This window comes from Mugil cephalus, chromosome 3, assembly GCF_022458985.1.
Source record: "Mugil cephalus isolate CIBA_MC_2020 chromosome 3, CIBA_Mcephalus_1.1, whole genome shotgun sequence".
NCBI classification, from domain to species: domain Eukaryota; kingdom Metazoa; phylum Chordata; class Actinopteri; order Mugiliformes; family Mugilidae; genus Mugil; species Mugil cephalus.
In genome coordinates, this window is record NC_061772.1 from 8,141,941 (window position 1) to 8,169,626 (window position 27,686).

A 27,686-nucleotide genomic window follows, 5' to 3' on the forward strand; every position below is an offset into this window, starting at 1 on the left:
AGACAGAGTTTAATGATCCACAAGGGAAATTAATTCATAATAGTAGCTGAATTGTCACGAAAAGATGAGCTGTTACACAGCCAGATAGAATATGGAATAAAAGAAATTCTGTGGCATTCACTATGGCAGCAGAGCTGAATCAGTCTGCTGGAGAATGAGCTCCAGTATAACATGACAATATAATATAACAATATAACATAACATGAGCTCCAACATAACATGACAAAATACGCATGCAGTGCAACATAGAAATATACACTTTAAAGCCAGTGCATGAATTAGTAATAATGACTCGTAACATGAATTGAATAGTAAGAAAAATAAGAATAAGAAATATTAAAAAACAGTACAATACAAATGATAAGTCATTAAGATACAGCCGGCCTGAAAGGAGGTTTGAGTTTCCCGGACCTGACGTCACTATCCAAACTCATTCCTATTGGCTGAGCCAGCGGTGACGCGGCGTTCCCGGGACAACGGAACGCTAAACAACCGACTAACTGCGGCTAGGCTAATTAACAACTCATGACGAGTCAAAACTAAGTTTAGATATCGTTTGTGTCTCGTTTTGTCTATTTTTGTTGTTTTACGTGTTCGAGGTTTAAGTTAAGAAGACCAGAGTCGACGAAAAGTGCCACAAACATGGTAAATCCTCGTTGTTTCTTGACTGCTACTAACAGAGCCGTTACCTAACCTAACAAACCAGGGCTCGTTGCTGTTAAACTGTTGTGACTTTTTCAGTGTTTACTCGTGTGTGTTTTTCTTTCTTTCTTTTTTGAATAGAGTCGTAGCTGGATGTTAAACCAGCAGCAGAGGCTGATGTCTCAGCGACAGAGCCAGGAGCAGCACCGGCAGCAGGAGGTCAGGCGGGTGGACAGAGAGAGGCAGCTTCAGGCCAGTCTGGCCGTGGAGGAGAGCTTCGACAAGAGGAGACACCTGCGGCAGGTGCAGCAGGAGCTCCAGGAGAGGCAAATAGAGAGCGCTCTCCTAAAGGTCTGTGTTTCTCTAGGACGTTTAATAAGTTGTCGTGTTTCGTTGGCAGCACATTTCAGTGTCCTCCCACGTCTTATTTCTAAGCTCACACCAGGCCCAGGCCAAATGTGGGACTATTATGGTCTGTATGTTCAGAGAAGACAACTGAGGGACCATTTACTTTGTAGTATTTCCGTCATGCCAATTAAATGAAGTTGGAAAACAGGTGCGAGTTAAATAAAATAAAATAGAATTAAAACTAGGGATAGTAGCCACGTTATCACCTTTTTACTCTGTTTCAGTATAAACTAATCATCTGTGTCTGTATCAATATTATAATGCATGTTTGTACCAATTGTTTTGACAAGTCAGTGTTCTTACAGGATGATTGGGTTGTTGTAGAGAAAAGATGCAGCAGTGGGAATAATCCTACTGTTTCTTTTAATCTTCTATTGAGATTATTCAAATAATTTAAATCTAATACTGTACATCTCTGATTTAATTTTGGTTGATTTGGGTGAAAATCGATAAACACCAAAACATAAAACAAAAAAACAAAAAATTACAGCTGACTGTGAATCCAAGCTTTTCTATACCCAACACTACATCATATTGTCAAGGTATTAACCTTACCTTTAGGTAGCTTTATTTGCATATAATCAGAAATAAATCTGTCTTGCAGGCAGAGGAGGAGAGAGAAAAACGAGAAAAGCAACTTGAACAGGAGGAGAGAATGGCTAAAGAGCTGGCCCGCATCAACGCTGAAAAGCAAAGGGAAGAGAAGATGAGGCAGTATATCAAAGAGAACAGGTACACACTTCATTAACTTGACTTACTGGATGTCACATTGAAAAAACGCCACTGTTGTCTAATCTAGTCCAGTGACCTTACTTTAATTTTCAGCATGGAGCTTCGGGAACTGGAATCAAAACTGAAGTGTGCGTATCTGAACAAGGATAGAGCTGCACAGATCGCTGAGCAGGAAGCTATGAGGTTTGAGACTATGGTGAGTACTGACTTAAGAAAATTAGTTTCTATTTTCAGAACTACCTGTTGACTGTTGACTGAAATGTCTTAAAATGACTATAATGTCTTAAAATAAATTCAGATGTTATTCTTTAGATAACAGCCTCCAGGAGTTGATTTTTTTTTTTGAAGGGTTGGGAAGTGTTGGATTTCTTTTATTGAGTGCAATGCTCAATGTAGAGTTATCAACCTATGGGGAAGTCCCAAATAGAAAAACTGTTGTGAAGCCTATACACTATGTACTCTTTATGTCTATCCTCCGATGTTAGCGAGAGGAGGCAGACTATTCTTGCAAGATGAAGCAGGAACGTGAGCGAGCAGCGGTTGAGCAGCAGAAGCTGGAGCAGCAGCGCCACGAGGAGATGCTGCAGTATCAGAGAGAGCTGGAGCAGCAGCTCATGGAGGGGGAACGCAAGAGACAAGAGGCATACGAGGAGTTCCTCAAAGAGAAGCTCATGGTGGACGAGATTATCAGGAAAATATATGAGGAGAATCAGATGTGAGTCATTACCAATTCTTTTAATCCCTGACATGAACGAACAGTGAATACAAGCACATTGTATTGATTGCCACATATGCCAGATATTAGAGAGAGCACTGGTTTAACTTATTAAGATGATTAAGATATTCCATTGTGATGGCTCAAATGTGAGATAATGTTTTCCTGAAAGGGAGAGACAGCTGAAACTGGAGAAGGTCAGAGCCACTCAGCAGCACATCGAAGAATTCAAGAGACAGCAGGCCGAGTGGAGACGCATGGAGCAGGAACAGATGGAGGCTGAGAACAGACGCATCATGGACTTTGCGATGCAACAGCAGAACATGGAAGAGGACCGAATTGCCAAGATCAGAGAGAGAGAACAAGCAAAGGAGCATCTCCATAAAATGGTTAAAACTGCTTTTTTTTTCTAATCTGTTCATGTATTCAGTCAGTGATGTATGAATTAATTTGTAACAAACATCTTCTCTGTTCTCTAGCTGGTTGAGAAGATTGAGGGGGAGAGGCAGCAGCGTGAGGAGATGGACCGGGTCCGTGAAGAACTTTATTTGGAACAACAAGAGGAGGCCAACAGGCAGAAAGAAATTGTAAGGATCTTACTTTTTAAACAACCTATTACATCCTACGGATGTTAGAGCGGAATCTAATTATTAAGTAGTCTATCAGCATTTTAGGTTGAGCTTAATGTATTATATGTCAGGACATAAGTGGAAAAGACCAAAAAAAATTGCCTCTCATTGTGACCTAACTGACCAGATCCCAAATATGTTTCGGTAACAATCAGACAAGAAAGAGAAAAATCATCAAATTCCTCAAACTTTTGACTAAATAGCACAGTCCAATCAACGTCTTATTGTAACACAAGATTTACAGAAAATTTTTACGTACCAACATTATTTTGAAGTAAGTCTAATCATACGTTTACACTCTTAATTAATCATTTTGCCCTCAGTCTTCACTGTAGTGCTCACAGTCTGTGTGTGTGAATTATCCTAATATTTTATTGTTTACATTTTTTTCCCATTGAACAGGAAGAAATGGAGAAGAAGATCCGACAGAGGCTGATGATGCAGCAGAGCTGCCAGGAGCAGATGGCTTTCAAAGAGATGCGGAGGCAGGCGGAGAAGGAAGAAGAGGAGGCCTTCCGGAAAATGATGATGGCTAAGTTTGCAGAGGACGACCGGATAGAGCAGATGAACGCCCAGAAACGACGCATGAAACAACTGGAACACAAACGAGAGGTGGAGAAACTGATAGAGGACAGAAGACGGCAGCGTGAGGCTGACATGGTACGAATCAAACTCTGTCTGCATGACCATCAAAAATTTCACCGACAGTTGTTGTACAGGATCTCACAGGTTTTAGCAGAATTTTAAGGACAAAATGTGTTGATGAAAGTATTCCATCACAAAAAGAGCAATTTTAATAGTTTAACTGGTTTACATTTTTCTCCACAGAAAGTAAAAGTGAACTGAAACGCACTGTATATAAAGCACTATAATGTTCCAGCACTGATTGTAATGTTACGTTTTTATTTCCCTGCTTTTCTAACAACATTTTCATGACTCTCCTCAAGGAACTGGAGGCTAAAGAAAGAGCAACTGAGCAGCAGAGGGAGGCTCTACGCAGACAGATCATTGAAGAAGAGAGGCAGAAGCTCCTGAAACGTCATGCAAGAAAACTTCTTGGACACTTACCCAAGGTATAAAGCAACTGGTCAATCATAAAAACGTTTAGAACCAATTCATATTATCTGTAGATCGTGTATGACAATGATTTCTGTTTTCAGGGTTTGCTGCGTGAAGATGATCTGGAACACTTTGATGAAGACTTCAGAAACCACTTTAAATCACGTCAGGCTGAAATGTTCTCTGAGGACGACTGGAACGGTGGTGATTAAATGTTTCTCTTCCAGGTGCCACTAGGGGGCAGTTTAATGTTACAGGGAACATATTGCAGGTTTTAGTGAACATTAAGTTCTCCATTTCTCAATATTGTTTTACTATACAACAGCACTTGTTTTGCAACCAGTGACAACTAAATGATTTAGACACATTTTTATTGGGACTGTAATGACAGGATCTTAATTAAAATCATTCCAAAAGACCTGGTGATCGAATCTGATTATGTTCATGAGACAAACTAATAACTCTAAATCCCCCCTGAATCCAAAACACACTTTTGAAATATATCTGAATCAAACTCTGAGAGACTTATGTTTATGTCTTCCCCCAGTCTAGAGCATTCATGAACTCCTCTTCTGTGAAGGACAAGAGCTTGGCAGCTTCAAAGTGCATCTGCACACAAACAAACAAAAAGTTAAGAATTTAATGATAAACTATCGACATGGATTGTTTTAATGACGTTAACATAGGGACACTTACCTTTTGTCTTTTGAGGATGTCAATGAGCTTGAGTTGTTTCTTGAAACCCACAATGAGTTCAGCTTTCTGTTTTTTTAGCATTTTGTTTTCAGCAAGTAGATTTTCTTTGCTCTGGTGCTCCTCACTTATCTTGTCCTGGTTTGATAAAATATGAATCAGTGGAAGTTAAGCTGAACTTTCCTATTTTTGAGCACATGAAATGACATTATAATAATTTAAAAGCCACAATTACACGGCTCGTAAAGTAAACATTAAATGAACCCTGTTACACACTATTTAAATGCGATGTACACAGTTTTTATTCAAATAAAGATTAAACATGATTGTTTTTCTTGTGTTCATTAATCATTACGTGTTTGATTTATGTACAAAATATATATATCTACTAACGACTAAGCACCATCTGATTAATGATTAATATTTGTGCATTTTTGATCGAATGTTTTGATGATCTGGCTAAATCAGCTTTTATGAAACACAGTTAAGATGATAAATCTTCTATCAAGTCAAATGGTTTACAGAAAAGCAACAGTTCAGCTTTTTTTGATGCATAACTGAAGAACATCAGCTCTGTAACAGGCTTACCTTGTTCACCTGCTTCATCTTGTTCAGTTGAGTCTTCAGCTTTTCCACCTCCTCCAGAGCTCTGTTTAAGCGAACCTCCACAGTGCCGTGGACAGCTGCTGCTTGTTTGTGAGCTCTATTCAGATTTTCTATTTCCTACATGGAGCCAATAATCAGATATCAAGACACTCACGTGGGAAGAGGAAGGATGATGTTTACTGTTTATTGAATAATATTTGAAGTTTGTTATAACACACTTGAAGAATCCCACCGACACAAACCTTGTGCAAACCAGACACTTGCAGCTGAAGACCATCACATTTCTTGGTGGACTCTTCAGCTAAAGCTCTGTGCTTCTCAATCTGCGTTTGCTGGACGCTCGTGGTCCTCTGCAGTCTGGCTCGTTCCTCCTCAAGTTCCTTAATTTTTGCACTAAGCTTCACATTTTCATCATCCTTCAACAACGGATACATAAAATTAGTTCAAAATATAGACACTGTTTTATTCTTTATTCTGGTGTGTCGTCAATCATTCCAACAACTTGGTTTGTCAAGTTTATTTCTACCACATCTGCTCATTAATGGATGGCTCACATCCAGTTAAAGCTCTAATGTTCAGATGAAAGACAGCACCACTAATAGTTTTAATTTAATTACAGTTGCAGTACCTTCTTATAGTATTCACAGGTTATTTGATCCAGTTCCTCTTGCATAATTCGCAGTTTTGCCTTGAGAACTCGTATTTGAGCATCAGCAATGCCTTACCAGAAAACACAAGAAACACAATCAGATACAGAACACAGATTTCTCATCATTTCTTTGTAACTCTAAAGTCCTTCGGTAACACACAGATCTTCTGTTAGAAATATTCAATCAATCGAATCAATATTACCAAATGAAATGTGTTAAAAATCAAATTAACTTTACCTGATCCTACATTTTCTCCAATATTAGACAGATCATCCACAACATTTTCATGAGCAGCAGCATCGTTCATCTTCTCCTCCATGCTACGGATCGTTTTTGCCAAGAAAAGCTCAGCTGAATCTTCAACGGCTGCAAAATCTTCCACGTGAGACACATCTAAGGTTCTGAAATGAGGAAAATTAACAAAATACATTTCACAAAAAGCTGGCACCACACACACCTGTATATTATAATATTATTAATAAAAAGGTTTTTGAATTAGATTTATAAATTACGTGAAATCCAACTCACTCCTTTCCCTGTTTTGCAGTGCGCATCTTTTGTGATGTTGATGTGACTCTTTTTTTGGTCGCCACCTAAAATAAACACCCGCAAATAAATATGTGGGTTCCACATAATGTTCCACAAGATAATTAAAATGTAGCTGCAGACATGCACTTTCTGCTGTGGACTGATACCTTCACACCAGCTTCCTGCACAGAGCCATAGTGATGCTTTGTCATCCTGCAGGTGCATAATTGGACAAGTGGATACATACATACATGAAGATACATACGTGAAAGCTCTGTCTTGTTATGTTTTGTTTTAATTAACACTAAATATCTGGATATATCTCCACAGATGCTGTAGTGCTTCACTGGTATGAATGTAGATATGTGTGGTAGTAAGAATAAAATTAAACAGTAATAATGTCATTCTGGTAGCATTTTTCCGTTTCTCTTATGTTCTGAGCCTTCGATATTTATTACCTGGAATCTTCTTCATCTTCAGTATCTGTGAGCAGGACCTTCGATAAGGGCTTTGACAGAACATCACTCTGTTCTCTCTAAAAACAGATAAACAATCAGATTAAAAGTCAGTCTCTCCTGTATCACCTTGCCTCATCCGCACAACTTTTTAGCACTACTCTGACAAATCTATCAACCATAAAGGGAAGTTTTAAACAGTGTAGCATGTAATGCACAAATAACTTACCATAAGTTGTTCTGCCTGCCTCACTATCTCTGTTGTTTTGGCTTCCAACTCTGCATTTATTTGTCTGGAGATAAAAGTATAAATAAACAACATCTTGTGGATATTTTTTACCATTTGATGCAGTGATACAGGACTGGCCCAGTGTCACAAAGAGCCACCGTCTGAACAATATTATCACATGAAACTATATGACATTTATCAATCAAGGCAAAGTCCTCTATGGTTGTTAACCATAAGAAGAGTTTCTATGTTTAATTAAAAAATCCAAAAAAGGACAGCAGCAAGTGTGCTAACTTTATACTGTATAAATGTATGCAAAATAAATGAAGAACAAAGTGACAAAGAAGATGTGTACAAACTATTTTATGTGTGCTGTAATCCAAAATGAATCAAAATAAAGCCAAAGGATATGACAACAGCTCTTACTTGTATTGCTCTTCTTTAGCAAAAAGGTCGTCTGTGAGCTTCTGTGATGGACCACTGGCAGATTTTGCCTGTGGCCTTAATTCAACCTTCTTGGACCTCTCAGTCTTACTGGTGGAGGACGGGCGTTTCTTCACCTACACATCAGCAAAACGAAACAGGGAAGTAGAGTCCATTGCCACATGCCACACAGTATTAATTAATTTAAGTAAGCAAACTGCAGCATTTAGTAAAGCTGTAGAGTTTGTACGTCCTGATGATACAGTGATATACTTGTACTAAAAGGCATTTGAAAAAATCAGCAACCACAGCCTCCAAAATGAAAACACAGTTGAACAGCTCTCTCTTTTATTTTAAACAAATGCATTTGTGTTCACTAGTGTACCTAATGAACTGGCAAATAAGTGTATGTTACTTGATGTTTGCGGAAGTAGATAACGTTTGTCGACAAAGCTCGGTGACTACACCTGCTGAAAACAGCTGAGTGTGTTTAATTTTTTGCTGTAAGCACAAAAACACTTCCGTTTAAACATTATTTACAGACGAAAGTGGGGGAAAAAAACTACAAAACAAACCTGCGGAACGACGGTGACGAGCTTTTTATCAGAACTTCTTCCAGCCATGATGACACCCAACGAGGCGACGCGGTTGCGGTTGCATAGCAACACCAAATTGTGCGCGCATAGTACGGCAGCCGTTAAGAAACATTTTAAGTAGATTTTCATTTATTTTATTTTTACAACCAATAGGTTATCAAACAGTGTAATCACTATATCTAAATTTAAATATATATTAATTAAAAATTTATTATGTGCTAGCTGTTTTGTAAAATAAGTGATAATAGCTGGTTATTGTGTTATTATGTAATCACATATTTATGAAAATCATACTGAATGATGCTATATGCAAGCACGGTATCAGCTGTAGTAACTTCCCCTGATTCCTCTGTCCTCACCTTAAACCTGACCTGTTTTGACAGTCAGTCCATGCTGACTACAGAGGGACGGACAAAGAAGCTAGCATGTGCACCTGCAACCTACAACTAATGCTACTGAGAATGGTAGGAAGACAAGAGAAACTTTGAGTGAAACCTTCACACATGAATAATCTCAACTTCAAAGGTCGTCAAGAGATGTGGTACAGAATATCTGCAGGTCACATGGGGGGAAAAAAAGAAGAAAAAAGTATGGACAGTTAATCAACAACATCCTGCATCAGCAACAAGCAGACAGAGGAAAATGCAAACACAGACCTTCAAAAATTAAAGATGCCTTTTTCTGAATGCCAAACCAAACCAGGTTTTAAAGATTTTACCTTAAAAACAGTGGACCAAGTATGGCATGAACTTCAGAGGAATGACTTTATAATGACTACAAATTCAAAGGAGTAAACATACTCTTTCATAAGCAGCCAACAGAAATCTTCCAGCTCCTCTTATCAGGAACATTACACCTGCAGCTATTTTGATAGATATGCAACATTTGCTGCCCCTAGAGTTCCTCTAAGCTATCCCCCTGTTATAAAGTACAGATTTAGACATTTCTGTACTAATTCTATCGCTCAAGACACTAGCCGTCAGTATGTGTTCACCATATCAGTGATCAGGGCAATGAGAAACAAGCAAATATTTTATTTTTAAACCAAACTGCATTATACATTTATCCAAATAAGCAAAATTTTCCCCAAATGACAAATTTGATGATTTTCGGCACTGGTTGTGTTATCAACAGCTTAAAGTACTCCAGCAGAATTTAGTACAATTAATTCATTGTCATTTTCACAATCCTTAAATACAGATTCACGTTTCTATTCTACAAACTTATGTTCAAAAATCAAACAGCGGCGATTTTGGGCTTTAAAATGCTACACAAACAGAAACATCTATATTTAAATCCTCAGTCTTAATAACGGTGGTCAATGGTCTTCTGCTTACAGCTTGTTTTTTAATGTTGGGCGCCTCAGTGCGCATGCGCTCGCCCAGCAGCTACTACTCACCATGCACATGTAGAGAAATCCCATAAGGTGCGGGGCAGGGCTCACCGCAGGGACTGGCTGGTTGTTTACCTGCTGTCAGGTTTGCCGTGTACACTCGACTTTATTTGTACCCATGCATCACGCCATGTTTGACAGCAGCGCCTCGTTCTGGTGCACAGGCCGCCTTAATTGAGCGAGTGTGGGGACTTGGAGCGAGCGATGTCGGGGGAGGACTGGGTGGCAACAACAACAACAACAACAGGGCGCGCTGCTGTCCCGCTAGCATCGCAACGTCCTCCGCTGCATGTTGTTTAACCCTGCCGGGAGACTACACCCGTCCACTCCTCCAGCCCAGTCCAGTCCCGTGCACAGGACCACGGCGATGGCCGAGGAGGACCTCCAGCAGCAGCAGGCGGACCGCGGGGCGGGGAGCCTGCCCGGCCTGCTCCCCGGGCTGCAGGGAGCTGAGGCCAGTGCTCTGCAGCTCAGGATCAAGAACTCCATCTGGTGAGGAGGTGTTGAAATATTCCTGTGCTTGGTTTGATGCTTGAATGGAAAATTCATCTCCAGATTTGCCCGTTGGTTTGGCATGTGTGGGAGCAATCTCTGCTTAGGTGAAAATGGTTAAACTAAAGGAGCAATATCACAATACAAATGTTGCTATCACATGCAAAAGTCATGCATGCTAAACTGTAAATCCGGATAAATGCTGCATTCCTTTATTGGATGCAGATGCTTGAATGTTTATGATACTGTTGTAGTTAGTAGTACTTCTGCTTATACACTTATAATAATATACAACGGTGCATCATGCATTTAAAGTATTTATATGCTGGTGCTTTGTAATACTTTAAAAGGTTCTCAGTCTATCAATATGTTTATTTCAGGCCATTTTTCAAAGCCACAGTATAAATCTACATTATTCCAAGTTTTGCATTTAAAAGTAAAATGTGACCTTATGTGTCAGAATAATATGATTGTTCATTAAATTATTATTACGGATAGAATAACATGTAAGGAGCAGTAACTTTTTTTTTTTACCCTGTCAAATGACTTAATGAATGGCAATTATCTCAAAATCGTAGTTAAATATTAAGTACTTGAGAAAAGGTGACGCATTTGTACACACAGTTGAACACAGCTGTTCAAACGATGTGCTGTTCAAATTTAGGAGACGATATCAGCCAACTTCAAACTGCTGTATCATTGAAACATAGCTTAAAGGTACCAATGTGGAGCTTTTGCCTCCCCCTTCAGGCAGTGAGAGTGATTACACAAACACAAGTGTGACTAAAGTTTACAGTTCCTACTGTTTTTTCAGTTCAGGCCACACTCGTCCATGTCCATCCTCACAGTTGATCACTTTTGAGAATGTGTTCCTTTCTCTGAACAATCAGAAACTTGTCTTGAATAATTTTTCTGCCATACTTTATTGCTACAGTTGATCCGCTCCTCAGCTTAATGTAAAATGCATAGCTTTCTGTGTCATCATGGGAATGTTGCCAAAGATATCAGGTTGATTTAAAACTCTGGTTTACTCAGGAATCAACGTTAATCATCTTTCATTTCAAAGTTTCCACTGTTGCTTTAAGGAATAAGGTACTGGCTCACAATCTATGCTATATAAGCCCTCTTGGGGCGCAGCTTGCAAACTTGGGGAATCAGGGAATGTGAGATCTTGCACGTTGCTATTACATCAGCGTGTAGTTTAGTGATGCACCACAAATAACAATCTAATGTTGTTCAGAATGATCATATGATAATAACGGAGCCACTTTGACTGCATAGTTCTGTGTACTTTTTATGTAGTTGACATTTGGATACAAGGTACTGAAACTTATACTTGTGTGTCTCATTCATGCTTACTTATTGATGAAAGGCACTGCTGCAGCAGTAACATCTGTGCTCTCTCTGAACTGATGTGACCGACAAATTATATATTTTCTTATTACCAACTTATAGTTTCAACATTATTAGATTTGGAGTAAGTGACCATAAGGTGCAAAACTGGCAAGTTCAAAGTAAGGACAACCTTCATCTTAAAAATTGAATATACTGCAATAAAACAAACTGGATTCAGGAATTACATGTAGCTTCATTACATATTAAATATAGCTTTCACTAACCTTCTGTTTGCTGGGGCATGGGAGACAAATGTCAGCGTTGTATTTTAAGAGGGAAAATGTCTTAAATATCTTAATTTCTTTGACTGGTGCTGATGTACATTATCCGTGGTTGCTGTTACCTAAGGCCATTTTGTGACCTTTTAGTTCTGAATGAACTCAAGTGCTGTCATTTAAATATCAAACGGCTGTAAAATGTCAAAAGGCCAAAGTGGCAGAAAGCAGTTCAAATGTCTGCAGAAAATACCTCAGCAGTAAGTATTCTGGTTGCAGTTTATCAATGACACAGGTGGATATTGAATATTTGTCCAACTCCATAAATGTTTAACCTTTGAGAGGATTAGAGCATAAATATTGACGTTCACCTTGGTGACCTGCTGCTGGTTCATTCGCTGTAAAACGAGGCAGTCTGGGTCAGCAAGTTCATTTACCGCTGTCTTCATATGCCAGTAACATGTCACTGTGTGTGAGGAGGGGGGGGTGGCTTCCTCATGGTTTTCATTCACGTCTCCAGATCAATGGCTGCATTGCACCTGGTGTGATCAGAACCGGTTGTATCAGGTATTTATTTTCTCATCTCAGTTCTTGCAGAAAATTGCATCATTCGGTTTACGTGACAAATGTGTCTCACAAACGGCTTAATGATGGCCTTTCAGCACCAGCAAATCCTTGGCCCCCTGGTAACAGTGAATTAAAGTGAACTGTTCTTGTCATGGCTTAGTGCGTCTCCTGATTCTGACCTGCCTTGTGTCGTCAGGTAAGAGTCTTTAAGTGCGGTCTACCTTCTGTCTCATAGTCAACAACAGCTTTACCTGTTTGTGGATTACAAACGAAACCAGCAGAAGTTAGTCATGTATCTGGTTTGACGGTTTGCACCTAAAAACCCGCTCTTCAATAGGATCTTGGTGCGTGTGGTCGTTTTTTTTCATTCCTTCTGTTTGTCAAAACCCTCTATGAAATAGACGTACAACAGATTTCCTCAGTGACGGCAAATGAATGTCTGGTTTCTGGCTGATAAAAGGTCGTCTGTCCTGAACAATGTCTGCACAGTGCCGGGCTCAGTCTCTCTCTTTTTACATATGACAACATGTGTTCCTGGTGGTGGGATACATGACCGTTGAGATGCTAGAGGGAGGGTCGTCTCATACCAAACATTCCTCTGCTTTATAAATAAATATGCTTTAGACACTGGCACTCATGTTACACCAGCTTCATACTAATTTATTGTATGTCTCTGTTTTACAGCAAATCAGTTCAGTCAAAAGTGGAAAACATTCTGGTAAGTATTCTTCACATTAAATTATCATTATTATTATTATTTTACTGTTAAGTAATTATTTTACAGTAAATTGATTAGAAAAAGAAAAAACATCTGAAAGTTTATTTCCATCTAGGAATAGTTTCCCCAAAATGAAAGGATACCCATCCACGTTAGATTTATTTTTTGGTGAAACATTAGGGGGCGCGTATGAGACCAGGAAACAAGGTCAGTTAGAAAAGTTTGAATTTTTACAGCAGAGATATTGTCAACTTTTTCATATAAATATGTGTACATATATATATATATATATATATATATATATCCTACTTGCATGTCCATGGTGTGTTGGGATACGCACAAAATACAAGGAAATAAAGACTTTAAATATCTGGGACACTAGCAGAAAATTTACAGCCCTCTTTACAAGAGGGATGTGACAGCAGCTAATTTGCATTTAAAGCTACAGACTCAAACGGACAGATTGGAAAATGAGCCACCTGGAAAATGAACACACGGTGCCAAAAACTGTTATTCAAATGGCTGCTTGAGACTGGTTTCAAAACAAATCAGTCCCCAAAATTTTCAACTTCACAACAGAATTGTTATTAGTTAGACAGTTAGGGGGAATCAAGCTCCAATAAGTTGTTCCATATTTATATACATTCAGTGGCTAAAACTACTGACATAGTGGGTTTAGACACAGTATGTTGCACTTACATTGACTTGGTAAAATGTGTTATAATAAGGGATCTTTGCCATACACGTATAATAACGATGACTTCCCAAGCCTTATTCTAAATTCACATTGGCAACTTGTGAAGTTAAAGGGATGAAGGTGACCAGTGATGAGGTGACTCATGAGCTAGTTGTTGACTGGTGTATGAATCAGTGTGCCGCACCTTCCAAAGGGCAGATGGAAACATTTCACCAATTTAAAAAAAAAGAAAATGGTTCAAATTATTTCTGCACAAGATTTATAGACTGGAGTCGCTTTAGCATGTTTCAGTCTTTATTCCACATGATTACATTTTTCTGTTTTTTTAAGAAATGCTAAAAAAAAGTTGAGTGGTTTAATCAGCAGAACAGTTGTTTGTGGAATTAGGATTTTATTGAAGTTGCTTCAGCACAACTGCTGAGTAGGAAACTATAACAAGAGAAACCAATAATGTAAAGTTCATTGACCTTAATAGTCTTTATATAATGTTTTTCAAAAGAAAGGGAAAAGCTCTTTTCACATTGCACCCTGTGTTTATTACTGTTGTCCACCGATCTGTGTTCCTCGCTGCTGAAACAATGACACACTCCAGTGTTTGCTGGTGACTCTTCTCTTGTGGCCAAGACAAACCCTCCATGAGCTTGAGACCCTGTTATTCCAGTTTGCTAATCTTGAATCACAACTTTAATAATAAATAAAAATTGCCTGGTTGATAATATGTTGAATGATTGCTGGGCTTCAGAGGAGATGGTAGATTAGATTTTCTCACCATTGGACACAGATGTTTCTCCTGGTTTCTGGTCTTTATGCAGGGCTAAGTTATCTGGTTTCAGATTCACTTGTAACAGATGGAAAAGTCGATGTTATCAGTCTCCCTGACAAATCATGTGGCTGGCCGGCTCAGCCGTGGCTCCGTTGTGGTTTCAGTGGAAACATTTCAGATTCTTCTCTATTAAATACAGCAGCTCATAAAGATGCTCTTGTCCGTTGTCTGCTTCAGTACAACTGTAGCTGTTTCATACGCTTCATGTCTGAAACGTCGGCCTAGCTGGTCTCACTTGTATTTTTGTTTGTTCGGACAGTGATTTTTGGATGAGGATTTTATCTGCAGCATCTTGGCAGCGACTGTGGGAAAACTTAGTATTTTATCAAATGTTGTACTTGTTCAGTTATCTGACGAAATAAATAGAAAAATGTTTAAATAAAAGCAACTGTAATTTGAATTCAGATGCATTGAAAGATTGTACACTGATTCAATGCGAGCTGAGAAGTTACAGTGGGAAAAGGAGTTCATTGTTTAGAGCTGGTGGCACATTAACATATAGATGACACTGAGGCCGAGTCAGAGGAGCAGGCAGTGGCTGAGTAACTTCTTCTGAAAGACAGGCTTTCTCTTCTTTCGTGTTTCCCTATAAGTTGAGACTGGTGAAACACTCGTGTAGCAGTCGGTGGCCTCCCTTATTCCTCCTAAGCGACCTAATTTTTATTGCTTCCCTGGACTCAAATTAACAGCCAGTCTGAAGCGAAAACAGAGATATTGTTTATTTCTTCCACGCAATTCCTTTAAAACCGTGGTACCCACGTTAAACACAATGCAACTCTGCCACCGACAGCTCTGCTGGACGTTGATGTGCCATATGCTAGTAGCTAACTTAAAGCATATCAGGCAGATATATAAGCTCACTTGTATCTAACTCCACTGGCAGAGTTTCGGTCTCGTATTCTTTATCTCCAGCCAATAATGACAGCAGCGTTGCTTGAAGACTTTTATCAACTGTGCCCAGTAATGTTTCGTGGCATGGACACGTTAACCAGATCCCCACTTGACCTTTTCAGTCACCTTGTCTCAAGATTAATTTGAGTCCATTTATCTTCATAGTGAAGATTTTGCCACAATATTTGCCACCAGAAATCAAACATCCAGATATAATGGTATACGTACTAAAGTAAAACCGAGCTACTCAGTTACATTACTTAGTTTTGTCATGAGTTTTTGTTGGTGTCCTAGGGTTAAAAATGTCTCACGTTTTACTGAATTCACGCTTACAGAGTATTAACTTTGTGTCTGACACTGCTCTCTGCTGCCATCCATCTTCATATCATCTTTACTTTCCTCTGAATAACAGTATTAGAACAGTGTAGTTTAGTGGGGTATGAGATTTGACTGCAGAGCGTCCTGTTTGTGTCATGTTTAGTACTAGGTTAGCTAGTGGTTTTATGGGACACTGCATATTCACTGAAGGTGATAATCAACCATAATCTACACATTCATTTATTCACTCTAAGCCATTTTTTTAGGCTTCTCTGTCGATAACTTTAAAATTATTGTCACATGAGAACAAGCAGGTCTTATTTAAATTCAATTACAATGTGCTAAAAATGACAATTTAATCAACTTAAATTAACTAAAAAATTATCTTGGACAGACAAAGACATTTTTAGACATCAATTTGGAATTTAGGAAATTGTCAACTACAAGTGTAACACTGATAATGATCCTCAGATTATTCAATAATAAAAGCCTATTGCTTTTACAGAGTTTACAGAGTTAATAAGACCTTTATTACCCATTCTGAACTGTCCAAGATGGACTCCTGCGTTCACTGCATCCACTACACATGTGTTTTCTCTGCAGATCTGACAGAACTCCACTTTCTGTGTGGATGACCTCGAAACTTGAAATCTTGTAACCGTCTGTTTTTGTTTTGTGTTTTCATTTCTGCAGCAAGATGTCGACAAGTTTTCAGACATTGAGAAACTCTACCTCTACCTTAAGTTGCCTTCTGGTCCCAGCAGTAGTGCTGATAAAAGGTAAGCGTGCGCCTGCTTTCTGATTGTGTTAAATACGAGTAAATGAAGCAGGAAACGGCTTTAAAAGGTTTATGTGAATTAAATATGAAGTCACCAGTTCGTTAACTACACTAGTGAAAACAAACACGTTAAACTATAACAGTGCTGAATTAAGTCCACTTCATGAAGGTTGTGGTATTTAGCATTTGTTTAAAACAACAGAAGAGCTGTTGATTTAACTGATACAACTTTCATTGTGTTTTAAATAGTAAATGTTGTATTTTGTCGACAGATATTTCTGTTATTTTGACACAACCCCATTTTATTCAACGAGCGAGGTTAACTATCAGTCCAGTTCAACACAGTTAACAGCAACAGAAACTACACCTTCCAAAATGAACATGAAGATGAGTGACCACCTTTCTGATGCTGTTTCAACTTTAACTGAACATTATAACCATCATGAAGGGGCCTAAAGCTCAGGACTGCTATATTAGAGTGCATTTTCACTAGTGTACCCAATCAACTGGTGAATAAGTGTATAACCCTGCAGAAATGATTATGACTTACACGCACAGAGCCTCAAGTAGCTTTGGTACGGGGGATTTCTGAAGTGCTATATGGTTTGTCAATCAGTCACTGACCTACATCTTCTCTCAGTGACCAGAGCGCCCTGTCATCGAGCCGCACGCAGCAGATGCACGCGTTCAACTGGATCCGCAATCACTTAGAGGAATACCCGGAGACGTCTCTTCCCAAGCAGGAGGTCTACGATGAGTACAAGTGGGTACAAGCACAATAACAACTGTGCCACATAAAAATCACACTTTCTGAAATGAGAGTCACCGGTTTCATCACCATCCAAATGACAGACAGATTGTTCTTTATTAAACGCGTGCAAATATATAACCCATAGTCATACACACAATTAACCGGTGAGTCAATCAGATTTTCTTCCATTGCTCAAGCATAAACTCATGATTGGTGTTCAGCCCCTGTACAGATACCAGCTACCACTGCGTGTTTGAGCTTCTTTCTCCTCTGAATTAGCGCAGGCTAAAGCGTCAGTATAAATAGATGCTGCAGGCATGAGAATCACAGAGCAGCATGTGTTGGTAATATTAGAATGGAAAGTCTGAGACAGTCATTGAAATGTTGGGACAGTGTTATGTAACTGCCTTTTTAACTCTACTAGAACAGAAATACAGCGGCCGCCAGAAATATTGGCGCCTTCGGGGCAGACAGGTGAAAAGGCTTTGAAGGCGCAGTGTGCCTCGATGAAACAATCATTTAAAAACTTTGGTGAAATGGATACGGAGTCGAAAGCCTTCTCAGCACTGAGTGAAACCAAATAAAGCGCCGTGTCTGTAGCTGATCAGTAAACAGAAAAACAGTTTCACGAAGGAGACGAAAGTTCCCAGATGAGTTTTTGACCTCTGGCAAATGGAACGGTTTCTCAAGCGTAGGTGGACGTGGCTGATACACAGTCCTGTCAGTGGTTTCACACCATAGACTGTATAAACGCCTACAATCTACAGCTGGTAGACTTTACTTTAGTTGTTTGGTGAGAAAAAAAAAAGTCAAGGTTTAATCTAAAATAAGTCTAAATGTTATAAAAATGAGCTCACACCCACGTCTACACACTGGTTTGAACACGGACAAATATATTTTGTCATTTTAGCTGTTTGCTAAAACATATCAACGTTGGAGCGCAGACTCTCAGCTTTGATTTGAGGATATTTTTTTAAGTGACACTTTTTAAGCACAGCCTTTATGTTCAGACTTTCATATCTAACTGGATACTAGACACAAAAGCTCTTGTCAACAAATGTCGGATAATATTTAATTAATTATTTACCAGTTAAGCAGGTAACAGAGTTGTATTTGCTTTGTACCTTCGACAGGTGTTCAAATGAGCTCACACTGCATAACTGTTGAAATATTTCGATAAACAGTGTCCACACGCATATGAACATAACTGTACGGTACATGTCCTGGGTATGTAGCTATTCAGGGCGCTGTACGTCAGATGTAGGAAACACTGAGCCGCTGTCACTTTACTGTTGCAGTACTTCTCGCTTAACTTTACATATTGTAGCCTTAAACCTGCATTCACTGACTTCTCTTTCTACCTAAAGGAAACATAACAAGCTGTAAATGTAACGCTGGTCGCACCTTGTAAATAAATTTAAATATAAGCAGCTGCCTTTTTATTTATGGAGCAACATTCATATGGAGTCATGTTTCGGGCCAACTCACTGTTTTAACTCTGCTTTTAGTCACCACCAAATCCATAGAATTATGTTTGTCTTTTTAATTTGTAACTCTGTTTGCTGTCTAATCACAAACTGTGTCTGGCTCGTCCAGAGCAGGAAGTGTGATGTTCAATTTTTTTTGTTAAACTACAACAGTGAAAGCTACAACAGAGAAACAAAAATGAAAGTTATGGCCTTTAAAACTAAAACAATGAGCTGAAAGATGCTAAGACTCTTAGTACAGTTGGTGATTAGTAACCTGTTGATTGATTTTTTTTTTTTTTATTTCACTTTATGTGCTTCAGGAGCTTCTGTGACAATCTGAACTACCACCCGCTGAGTGCTGCTGATTTTGGAAAGATGATGAAAAACGTCTTCCCGAACATGAAAGCACGACGACTTGGCATGAGAGGAAAGTCAAAATATCCTTCACTGGAATGGATTGTACCGGTCTGGCCTCTGTGTCTGGCCACAGACCATCTGCTGCAGCAGTTAATAAGCTCTCTAAATATAGACGTGAAATGAAATAAAGTCCCCCTCTGCCTAGGAAGCATAATATGGAGACCCTCAGGGGAGACACTGTGATCTTGACCTTCATGGCACATTCATGATTTTTTTCTTTCTATTTAGCTCGTGACGTCAAAGTGCGCGACTTGGTTCGTGTGCATGGCCTTTATTCAGGTTACCAGCGCTAACATTGTGTAAAGTGGGGTCACAGCTCCTAGTTTGTACCATGTGGTGGAACAGCGTCTTGGCCTGTTGACGACGGTTTGCTTTGAACTCAAATAGCTTTTTCCCTTTCATTTAGTGTGAGAACATAGAATATTTAAAGTTGAAATTTATTGACACTAAAATAAGCTCATGCATAAGCTTTTCAACAAGGACTGCAGCTTAGATAAACAGCCGCTCAGACGCTGCTCTCACCATCAGAGGTGACCGTCTAATTGAAGGCACCTTACTTTCCTAGGTAAATGAACTCTGCACAAATGTGGCCATCTTTTAAACTTATTATTATATCCATTATATCCATATTTACTGTATATTAACCATCATGTTATTGTTGTAAGTGTTTTTTTATCTTAACTCTAATATACGTATTGCTATAGTGGACTAAGGAAGAGACCCTTTGTTCACATGCCGTCTTTACCCACTCTGGATCTTCTTAAAACAGGAGACGGGGTGAGCACATTTCCATCTTTCTTCTTAATGTTTCGGTGCTGTGTTTTGCCATCGCTCTGTGTTATAACGTCTATGTATAACTCTATTTATGTGTGTGTGTGTGTGTATAGCAACAGTGTGATGTACTCGAGTCACCAGGCCAGCTTAGCGGCATAAAGGAAGAGGTGCGATTTGCAGCCTGCGATCTGGTGTGTGAATGGGCCCAAAAGGTGCTGAAACGCCAGTTTGATGCTGTGGAAGACCTGGCTCGCTTCCTCATCGACAGCCATTACATCAGCAACAAGTCGCTGGCAGCTCTCACCATCATGACCGGCACAGCAACAGGTTAGGTTAAACACTGGTTGCATCAGCCCTGTGTAGAGATCAATAATGACATCTGGTGGCATCTACCGGTTACTGCTGTTTTGGTTTAATAGTTTAATGGTTTAATTAATGTGAGTCAAGGTTATAATACATATAATTAATGGTGGAAATGATGCAAATCTTTCATTTAAATTCCCATACAACAAGGTAAAAGAAAAAAGAAAAACACGCTGACAACATATGATATATATGTAATTCCTTTTTTTTTTCCTCCTTCAGATGTTAAAACTCCACAGACTGTCCCGGCCTTTGCCCCCACCGCAGAGGCTCACTCTTTCCAGCCTCACGTCACGACCCTGTCATCACCATCTGTTGATGCAAAGCAGCAGCTCCAGAGGAAGATCCAGAGGAAGCAACAGGAGCAGAAACTGCACTCCCCTTTACCCGGAGAGGGGCAAACGAAGAGGGCAGATGACAGCGTGCCTTGTGGTAGCCCCACCTCTCCATCGCCTCAGCCAACCATAGGCATCGTGGTGGCTGCTGTCCCAAGCCCCATCACGGTGAGAGAACAGGACTCCCAGTATAGATCACCCAAGTGTGATCATTCCTGGGAGTGTTATGTGTTTGTTTTGGTTATATTCAGATTGCACACACACACACATGGTGTACTGGGCCTGCATCACGCATCATGGTTAGATGGCTCAACCTATTGAGCTATTGTCACATATCATACCTAAAGAAATACTGAAAAACTGAGAGAAACGCTTCACGTATAAATGTAGTGCTTTTCTCCAGCATGAGGCGGATGTACAACACGGGAATTGTTGTTTCTTTTCTTTTGAATTCTGACGAAATCCTAATACTTGTCAACTGATGAACGATTACATAAAACAAGTGTGAGCCCAGCATTCGTAATTCTGCTTGAATATAAGCAGTAGAATATTTAAATAAAAGTACCCTAGAGAGTGACGCCTGTCAATGTTTTTATTTTATTAATTCGACATTTGCTGCATTTCCATTACCGCTAGAAATAGCGCAATAAAAAAATGGTAATGGAAACGCTTACATTTTGAAAAACCTCTTAAATATCGCAAAAACATTTTTACGCTCTCATGAGGTGGTTTTTCAGACGTGTCGACATAAAAGTTTATCACAAAAGTGAACACAATGGAAACACTTTTCCTGCAATTCCCTGTCACCACTTCATTTGAAGTCCATTTCCTCAAAGTGAAGGACTGCGTGACGAAAATTTGAGAGAATTATGGAACATGACGAGACAAGACTGTAAGACTGTGTAAGAGTCACGGCTCATTCGTAAAACACCTTTCAGTGGAAACACGTAGAAATTGTACTTTATCGAAATTCCGGAAATATTGTTTTATTTTGGAAACGCAGCTACTGACGCATTAACATACAATCCATACTCTCAATTGTAGTATGCTGAGCTAGAGAAAAAACACTTCATCATATAGTATAATGTAGTTTAAACTATAATAAAACATAACATTTTATGAATTGCAAACATTTTGCTTGTTGAATATTGATCTGTACAGTAACAAAGTGAAATAAGAAAGTATATATATATATATATATATGTATGTATAACTTATAGTGTTATATATATATAATATATAACATGCATATATAATAATTAATAGTGCCAATTTTACAGCCTCATAATAAAGAGGCAGCTTTAGCAGCTTCATTCATAGCAACAAAATCATCATAGGGAATACCAGTTAAACTAGAAGAAAGTCAACCCGGAAAATTACATATTCATTGTATGTTTTCCCATGATTGTTATATGGAAAAAAACAAGTACAAATTAAATGATAAGTTGTCCAAAGCTTCGTGATATCTACAATTGAGTTTTTGTTTGTTTTTTTAATCTAAAGGTGCAGCGGAGACAAATGATGTCCCCGAGTCCTTTGGGAACAGTAGAGAGCAAAGTGCTTCCTATTAACTTCCAAATGGTGACGCAGCCAGTTCAAGCAGTGAAACAGAGCCCGAAACCCCCCCAGAATATCCTAGCCAGTGCAGTGGGGGAGCGCACAGCTCGCCAACGCTACGCTCAAATCCTGCCCAAACCTTCGGCCACCACCGCTATTGCCCTGCGTTCACCCTCTGCCATGATCATCGCAAACAGCCCCATTAAGACGGTGATGACAACTTGTCACGTCAGCCCAATCAGCTTGGTGAAGATGACCGCCATATCACTCACTCCCAACAGCAGCGATACCACCACATCCCTTACAAACACCACGCTGCGGCCGGCATCTGCAGGCATCACTTCTGCAGCGGCAGACGAAGTCTCCTTTAATCAAGACATGAGGAGTGCCTCTGTGGTCCCTATTCTGGCCCCGGTGGCCAGCCCAGGACAGACTCCTTACACGCAGAGTGTCGATGTTGAAATGGAAGTTGAAGCTATACATAAAAACAGCCAAATGCATAGTGCTACCAGTCAGGTTTTGATTGAAAGGTCAGTGGCAAATAGAGGCGGAGGGGCTGTTCAGAGGGCTGCCAGTGTGCCCATACCTCAGACTAAGGGCTTCCTGGGTCTGGAGGAAACATCCAGCCCCGGATGCAATGGAAAGTCCTCCTCTGGCCCTCACACCATGGCTACTCCCTCCATTCAGACCACCAGCACTGCTTCTTTACTGAACGCCAGCAGGGATTCTTCATTTGAGGAGAGCAGCCAAGCAAAGGAAGGTTTTTTGTCCACTAAGAGCCTCAGGAAACGCTCAAGTGTCAGTCCAGACTTCTCTCCAGTCAAAAGAGTCTTTATGCCACAGCAGCCAGTAGAGGGCGCCGCTGGCCTCTGTTACGGCTTCAGAAACACCGTCGGTAACGTCTTAGGGCCAGGTGCTCCAGCAAGATCTGAAAGTGCCCCAGCCACCAGGGAGGTAGAGATGAAAATGGACTCCGTGTTGCCCACTCATGTCCATGCACTCGGTACTTCCTCTTTCAGAGCCAGTGGCTTTTACTCTGTTGCCAAAACACACAATTCAATGGAGAGGAAAAACACTTCCACTGTTATGGAAACTGGCACCTCAGTCAGTGACGCATTTATACAGCAGCAGCAGGGGCACACAATGGCTGAGGTGCATGCCATACCTCACAACCCTGATTTTCACAGAAGTTCAGGTGTGAGTTCAAACTCAGCCAAAGGGAGTCTTGGCGGACAACAGATCTACGCTCAGCCCAGATCTGCTACTGAAGCCTTGGAGTTTCTGAATCAGGCTTCATCGTCCAGTCAGCTCCCTATGCAGACAGATATGGACTATTTTTCCTTTGATGACGATGTGACTCAGGACAGCATTGTGGAGGAGCTGGTGCAGATGGAGGAGCAAATGAAACTCAACAACCTGCAGGAGTTTGGAGACTGTGTCGCGCTCAAAGGCCAACAGGCTGTCATGGCGGACAGCTTAGCGTCCACAAATAAGACCATGACTCCTTTTTATCATTCTGGAAACAGCAGAAGCAACCCAATCCAAACCCCAACACCGACACCCACACCCACTTCAGAAATGATTTGTGGAGGCCAAAGCCTGACTGGAGAAAGTCCCTGCTCCCACATCGCCTCCACAACCCCAGTGGACAGTGCCCTGGGAAGCAGCCGTCACACCCCAGTTGGTACTCCGCACTCCAACTGCAGCAGCAATGTTCCTCCCAGTCCGGTGGAGTGCAGGAACCCGTTTGCATTTACACCCATCAACTCCAGCATCACTGGTTTCCATGACGGCAGCACCATCTCCAGCAGTCCTGTCAAGCCCATGCAGAGGCCGATGGCCACCCACCCAGATAAGACAAGGCTGGAGTGGATGAATAACAGCTACAACAGCAGCATCGGGAGCGTAAGCAAGTCCAACAGTGGAATGGGAATCATCCCCAGCTATCAAGGACTGATAGACGACCATTTTCAAAAACCTCACGCCTTCGCCATTCCCCACGCTCGGCACCACGATAGCCACTTGGGTCGTTTGACTCCGATCTCACCTGTGCAGCAGCAGGTAGCCAGCATGGCTAACATGACCCGGCAGGAAGGCTTCGCTGTGCCCGCCCCTCTCGATAATAAAACATCATCTGCTGCAACTTTTCGATGTCGCAGTGTTAGCCCTGCTGTGCACCTGAAGAATTTGAGCGGGAACACTGGAAACAGTGCCCTTCCCAATATCCCTCGTTCAGTGGTGTCTCCCTTTAATTCTCCTATGACGCCGGAGATGTTAAACATCTTTGCAAACAGCCAAACAAACCTAGGGGTGAGCAGCTTGGCTCAGAGGAGCCGCTCTGTGCCGCTGAATATCATGATGCAAACTGAAGTGCTGCCCACGCCGGGCCCACAATGCAGCAGCAAAAATATCGGCAGTGTCCTCCTGAGCAAGCTAGACGGGGACCACAGCGACACTGTGCGAGGCATCGGCATCAATAACTTACCCTCCACCTACACTGCACGTATGAACCTCACCCAGATCCTCGAGTCCAACCCCAACATCTCCTGCACTGACAGCCACCTCAGCCTGATGACCTCTGACTCCACCAGCACATGCAAGTTGCAGAGGGCTAATTACCTCATAGAAAGTGCTAATAATGAACAAATGATTCTGTCATCAGATGAAAGCCAAGTACAATCATCCTCTGGAGACCAGCAACAGTCTATGATGCTAGCTCTGAGCTCGCAGCAGCAGCAAGAAGAAGAGCTTCGTCGGCAGTTAGACTTCAGCAGGGATCCAAACCTCCTCACGGACAGCAGCCTCTCTGCTGGCAACCAGCTCATGGAACAAGTGTCGGAGCTAAGTACAGGCAGGGCACATTTTCCCTGTGAAATCAGAATGACATCAGAGCTCTCCAGTAGCATCAACGACCTTAACGCTTTGGACACAAACCTGCTTTTCAACCCCAACAGGCAGCAAGGGCAATATCAAAATGCTGCTCCAGAGGAGCTGGTCAGTGACGTACTGTTTCAGCAAATCACCGGCGAGACGGCGCATTCAAGTGGGCTCGACTGGTTAGAGAGCAAAGATCATCCAACTGTTGGGTTGATGGGCTGAGAATAGGACTTTTTTTTTTTTTTATGATTTTCAACATGTTATTGTGAGGTTTGTCCAATTTATGTGCCAGGCTAAACTGAGCTAATGCTGCAACAATGATTAAAATGCTGGTCATTTCCCGTTCATGAGAATCTGGATCAAGAACATTTAAGCCGTTAAACAAAACAAAACCTGTTGTTTTAATATTTAACATTCAGTAGTCAACTGAATAAAGCCATGGATTTGTCTGTGTAAATACAAGTAGAAGATGATAATCCTTTTTGCTATAAAACTTACTTATATTGTGCTGTGTAATCCACAGTTGATTCATCATTCATATACTTTACATGGAACCAAATTCATCCATGAAAATCCATTTGATAAATTCATATAATAACAATATGAAGCATGTAAAAGGAAACATTTACATGGATACATTTACCACAATAAATGTATCAGCTATTCATCTAATGAAAAGCATAGTGTCATATCTCTTGAAACTTAAAAAAAAAGTAAGATGTGATCTATTTCTGAACTGTCTTTTCCAAAGTATATATATATATTCAAAAAAAAAAAAGGTTTTCAAACTGTTTGACTGTTTTAGTGTCAAAGAGTTTGGGCCTCTACAGATTAAGACAACGAAAGTAAAGAGACGTCGAGCTCTCCTTAAACAGAGTATGTAAATGAGGCCGATGTATTATTATAAGGCCCCTTCATGCACATTGTTTTATTTCAACAAATCTAATTTACTAAAAGTCTGAAACATTCATGAAAATCAAGAAGTACTAATAAATGCAATATATTATTATATAGGAGAATGATGAGGTACAGAGCCAAGAGGAGTGACCTCTGTCCTATAACAATGTCTCTAAAAGCTTTAGTTATGCACTAATTGGTTAACTGTAGAAGTTTGAGAAGTAGCAAAGCAATAAAAATAATCCCTTGAATGAGGACTTGCACTTTTGACATGAATCATAAAACTGAAAATAGAAATGAAATGATGACTGTTTTACTTATAATGATACTTATAAATATACTTACTCCTTTTCATCTATAAATGATAAAATTAGCTAGTAGTAGTCTGAAGTGAATGGAACTAATATTACACTCCCTATAATGCACTGACAATCTATAATACTAATGCTTCTCTACAAAAACTCTTTGCTTTGACTGATAAGTCGGTAAAATTTCAAAACACTTACCGACCAAACGTGACCGTCTCGCTTTACACTGATGCTGAGCAGCGTGTAAAGACTCACCGCTGGCTTTTGGTCTCTGAGCCTTATGTCCATGCCAAAGATGTAACCTACAATATCATGCACTACAAGCATGGGTGTCTGCTGTAACCGCCTATGTGATGGACATACTGGGAATGAAGTGGAAAGATTTTGCAGCTCTGCAAAGGTGTTGGTTTCTAAAATCTAAAAAGTCAAACAGGACAAAAATAAAGGATGTCTTTGTTTACTCCGCTGTAATTTATTGATCAACTGTTTTTTTTTTTGTGTTAGCATTATATATCTGAGTGTGTATTGCTGGCCATGCTACCTTTATTTGTTGTACAGATCGTTGGCGTGGCCAGTTGTCCAGTGCTTTTTGTTTTATTTGTTTTTTTTTTCTATTTATTTACAGTGTGTTGTCTGTACAGAAGGTGAAACCTTGGAAAACCATTTAATCTTGTGTATTCACAGTAATCTGACTTGCACTGTTACAACGACTTGTAGCATATATTTTTCGGTGTCATAGCATATCACACTGTGTCATTATCTCATAATAAATTTTGTTGAAATTCATACATTTTTTGTTCAACCTGTGGAACTGGCTATAGGCGCGAAATTGTTCCAGAAAATATTTGCACATGATTCAAAATATGGAAATAAGACTTTTCATAATTATATGGTATAATATTACCATCTGGGTATGTTGCAAAAGTAGTACATTGAATCTGGCCATGTAACACATATTAGGAGATTTTGTCTTTTTAACGTCTAACTTAGCACGGAGCAATTAAGACAAACTTGTTTATATTCAGTTTTCTAAACTGTTCTGAGTTCTGATGTTTACCCGTGTGTTTGTTAGCACTGATGTTTGTTTGAAGAAGTCTTTACCCTTCCTCTTGTGGGTGGTTCAGATCTGTAGAGCTGGCCTCCACTATAGTTGCTGTGTCTGTGTACATGGGATGTTTTGGGTTGTTTGCATTTTAGCAAGTGCTTTTTTAAGGGGAAGTGCTTGTTGATACCGGTTTTTAAAAACTTTTTAAAACTAATAAACATTTTTAAGTATGTTGCTGAAA

At 40.1% G+C, this 27,686-nt stretch overlaps 3 protein-coding genes across 6 annotated transcripts; 2 read left to right on the forward strand and 1 right to left on the reverse strand.

The window, feature by feature from the left end:
- Positions 1 to 473: 473 nt before the first annotated feature.
- mns1 (meiosis-specific nuclear structural 1) lies at positions 474 to 4,822 on the forward strand. Its single transcript, XM_047580962.1, has 10 exons — positions 474 to 645; positions 784 to 993; positions 1,655 to 1,782; positions 1,876 to 1,978; positions 2,268 to 2,497; positions 2,670 to 2,886; positions 2,977 to 3,084; positions 3,529 to 3,786; positions 4,074 to 4,199; positions 4,287 to 4,822. Exons 1-10 carry the CDS (start codon positions 643 to 645, stop codon positions 4,395 to 4,397), a joined length of 1,494 nt encoding a protein of 497 aa, XP_047436918.1. The 5' UTR covers positions 474 to 642; the 3' UTR covers positions 4,398 to 4,822.
- On the reverse strand, positions 4,653 to 9,901 carry tex9 (testis expressed 9). Of its 2 annotated transcripts, XM_047580963.1 has the most exons (13): positions 9,765 to 9,901; positions 8,345 to 8,917; positions 7,773 to 7,906; positions 7,347 to 7,410; positions 7,121 to 7,197; positions 6,830 to 6,875; positions 6,663 to 6,727; positions 6,372 to 6,535; positions 6,113 to 6,204; positions 5,727 to 5,900; positions 5,467 to 5,601; positions 4,882 to 5,016; positions 4,653 to 4,794 (listed from the first exon to the last, which is right to left on the reverse strand). In XM_047580963.1, exons 2-13 carry the CDS (start codon positions 8,492 to 8,494, stop codon positions 4,717 to 4,719), a joined length of 1,314 nt encoding a protein of 437 aa, XP_047436919.1. In that variant the 5' UTR covers positions 8,495 to 8,917; positions 9,765 to 9,901; the 3' UTR covers positions 4,653 to 4,716. The 2 variants fall into 2 exon arrangements, with proteins under 2 accessions (XP_047436919.1, XP_047436920.1); XM_047580964.1 differs by lacking the exon at positions 8,345 to 8,917 and having other exon boundaries at positions 9,765 to 9,861.
- Positions 9,902 to 10,037: 136 nt separating this feature from the next.
- Positions 10,038 to 27,686, forward strand: LOC125005540 (DNA-binding protein RFX7-like). Of its 3 annotated transcripts, none has more exons than XM_047580959.1 (9): positions 10,038 to 10,250; positions 13,112 to 13,145; positions 16,568 to 16,653; positions 17,293 to 17,415; positions 19,193 to 19,309; positions 19,982 to 20,066; positions 20,177 to 20,390; positions 20,649 to 20,929; positions 22,265 to 27,686. In XM_047580959.1, exons 1-9 carry the CDS (start codon positions 10,048 to 10,050, stop codon positions 25,415 to 25,417), a joined length of 4,296 nt encoding a protein of 1,431 aa, XP_047436915.1. In that variant the 5' UTR covers positions 10,038 to 10,047; the 3' UTR covers positions 25,418 to 27,686. The 3 variants fall into 3 exon arrangements, with proteins under 3 accessions (XP_047436915.1, XP_047436917.1, XP_047436916.1); XM_047580961.1 differs by having other exon boundaries at positions 22,271 to 27,686; XM_047580960.1 differs by having other exon boundaries at positions 20,183 to 20,390.

What these genes read in the sequence shown, in the direction of transcription:
- mns1 (XM_047580962.1), top strand. An exon ending in CAGTATATCAAAGAGAACAG is followed by an intron (nt 1,783 to 1,875) that starts GTACACACTTCA and finishes TTTAATTTTCAG; the next exon opens with CATGGAGCTTCGGGAACTGG. An exon ending in CTATGAGGTTTGAGACTATG is followed by an intron (nt 1,979 to 2,267) that starts GTGAGTACTGAC and finishes CTCCGATGTTAG; the next exon opens with CGAGAGGAGGCAGACTATTC.
- tex9 (XM_047580963.1), bottom strand. Translation starts at nt 8,494, where the DNA reads ATGAAAATCTACTTAAAATGTTTCTTAACGGCTGCCGTACTATGCGCG. An exon ending in GGCAGGCAGAACAACTTATG is followed by an intron (nt 7,198 to 7,346) that starts GTAAGTTATTTG and finishes ATCTGTTTTTAG; the next exon opens with AGAGAACAGAGTGATGTTCT. An exon ending in AGATGAAGCAGGTGAACAAG is followed by an intron (nt 5,017 to 5,466) that starts GTAAGCCTGTTA and finishes TTATCAAACCAG; the next exon opens with GACAAGATAAGTGAGGAGCA.
- LOC125005540 (XM_047580959.1), top strand. Translation starts at nt 10,048, where the DNA reads ATGTTGTTTAACCCTGCCGGGAGACTACACCCGTCCACTCCTCCAGCC. An exon ending in AGCAGTAGTGCTGATAAAAG is followed by an intron (nt 16,654 to 17,292) that starts GTAAGCGTGCGC and finishes ATCTTCTCTCAG; the next exon opens with TGACCAGAGCGCCCTGTCAT. An exon ending in CATGACCGGCACAGCAACAG is followed by an intron (nt 20,391 to 20,648) that starts GTTAGGTTAAAC and finishes TTCCTCCTTCAG; the next exon opens with ATGTTAAAACTCCACAGACT.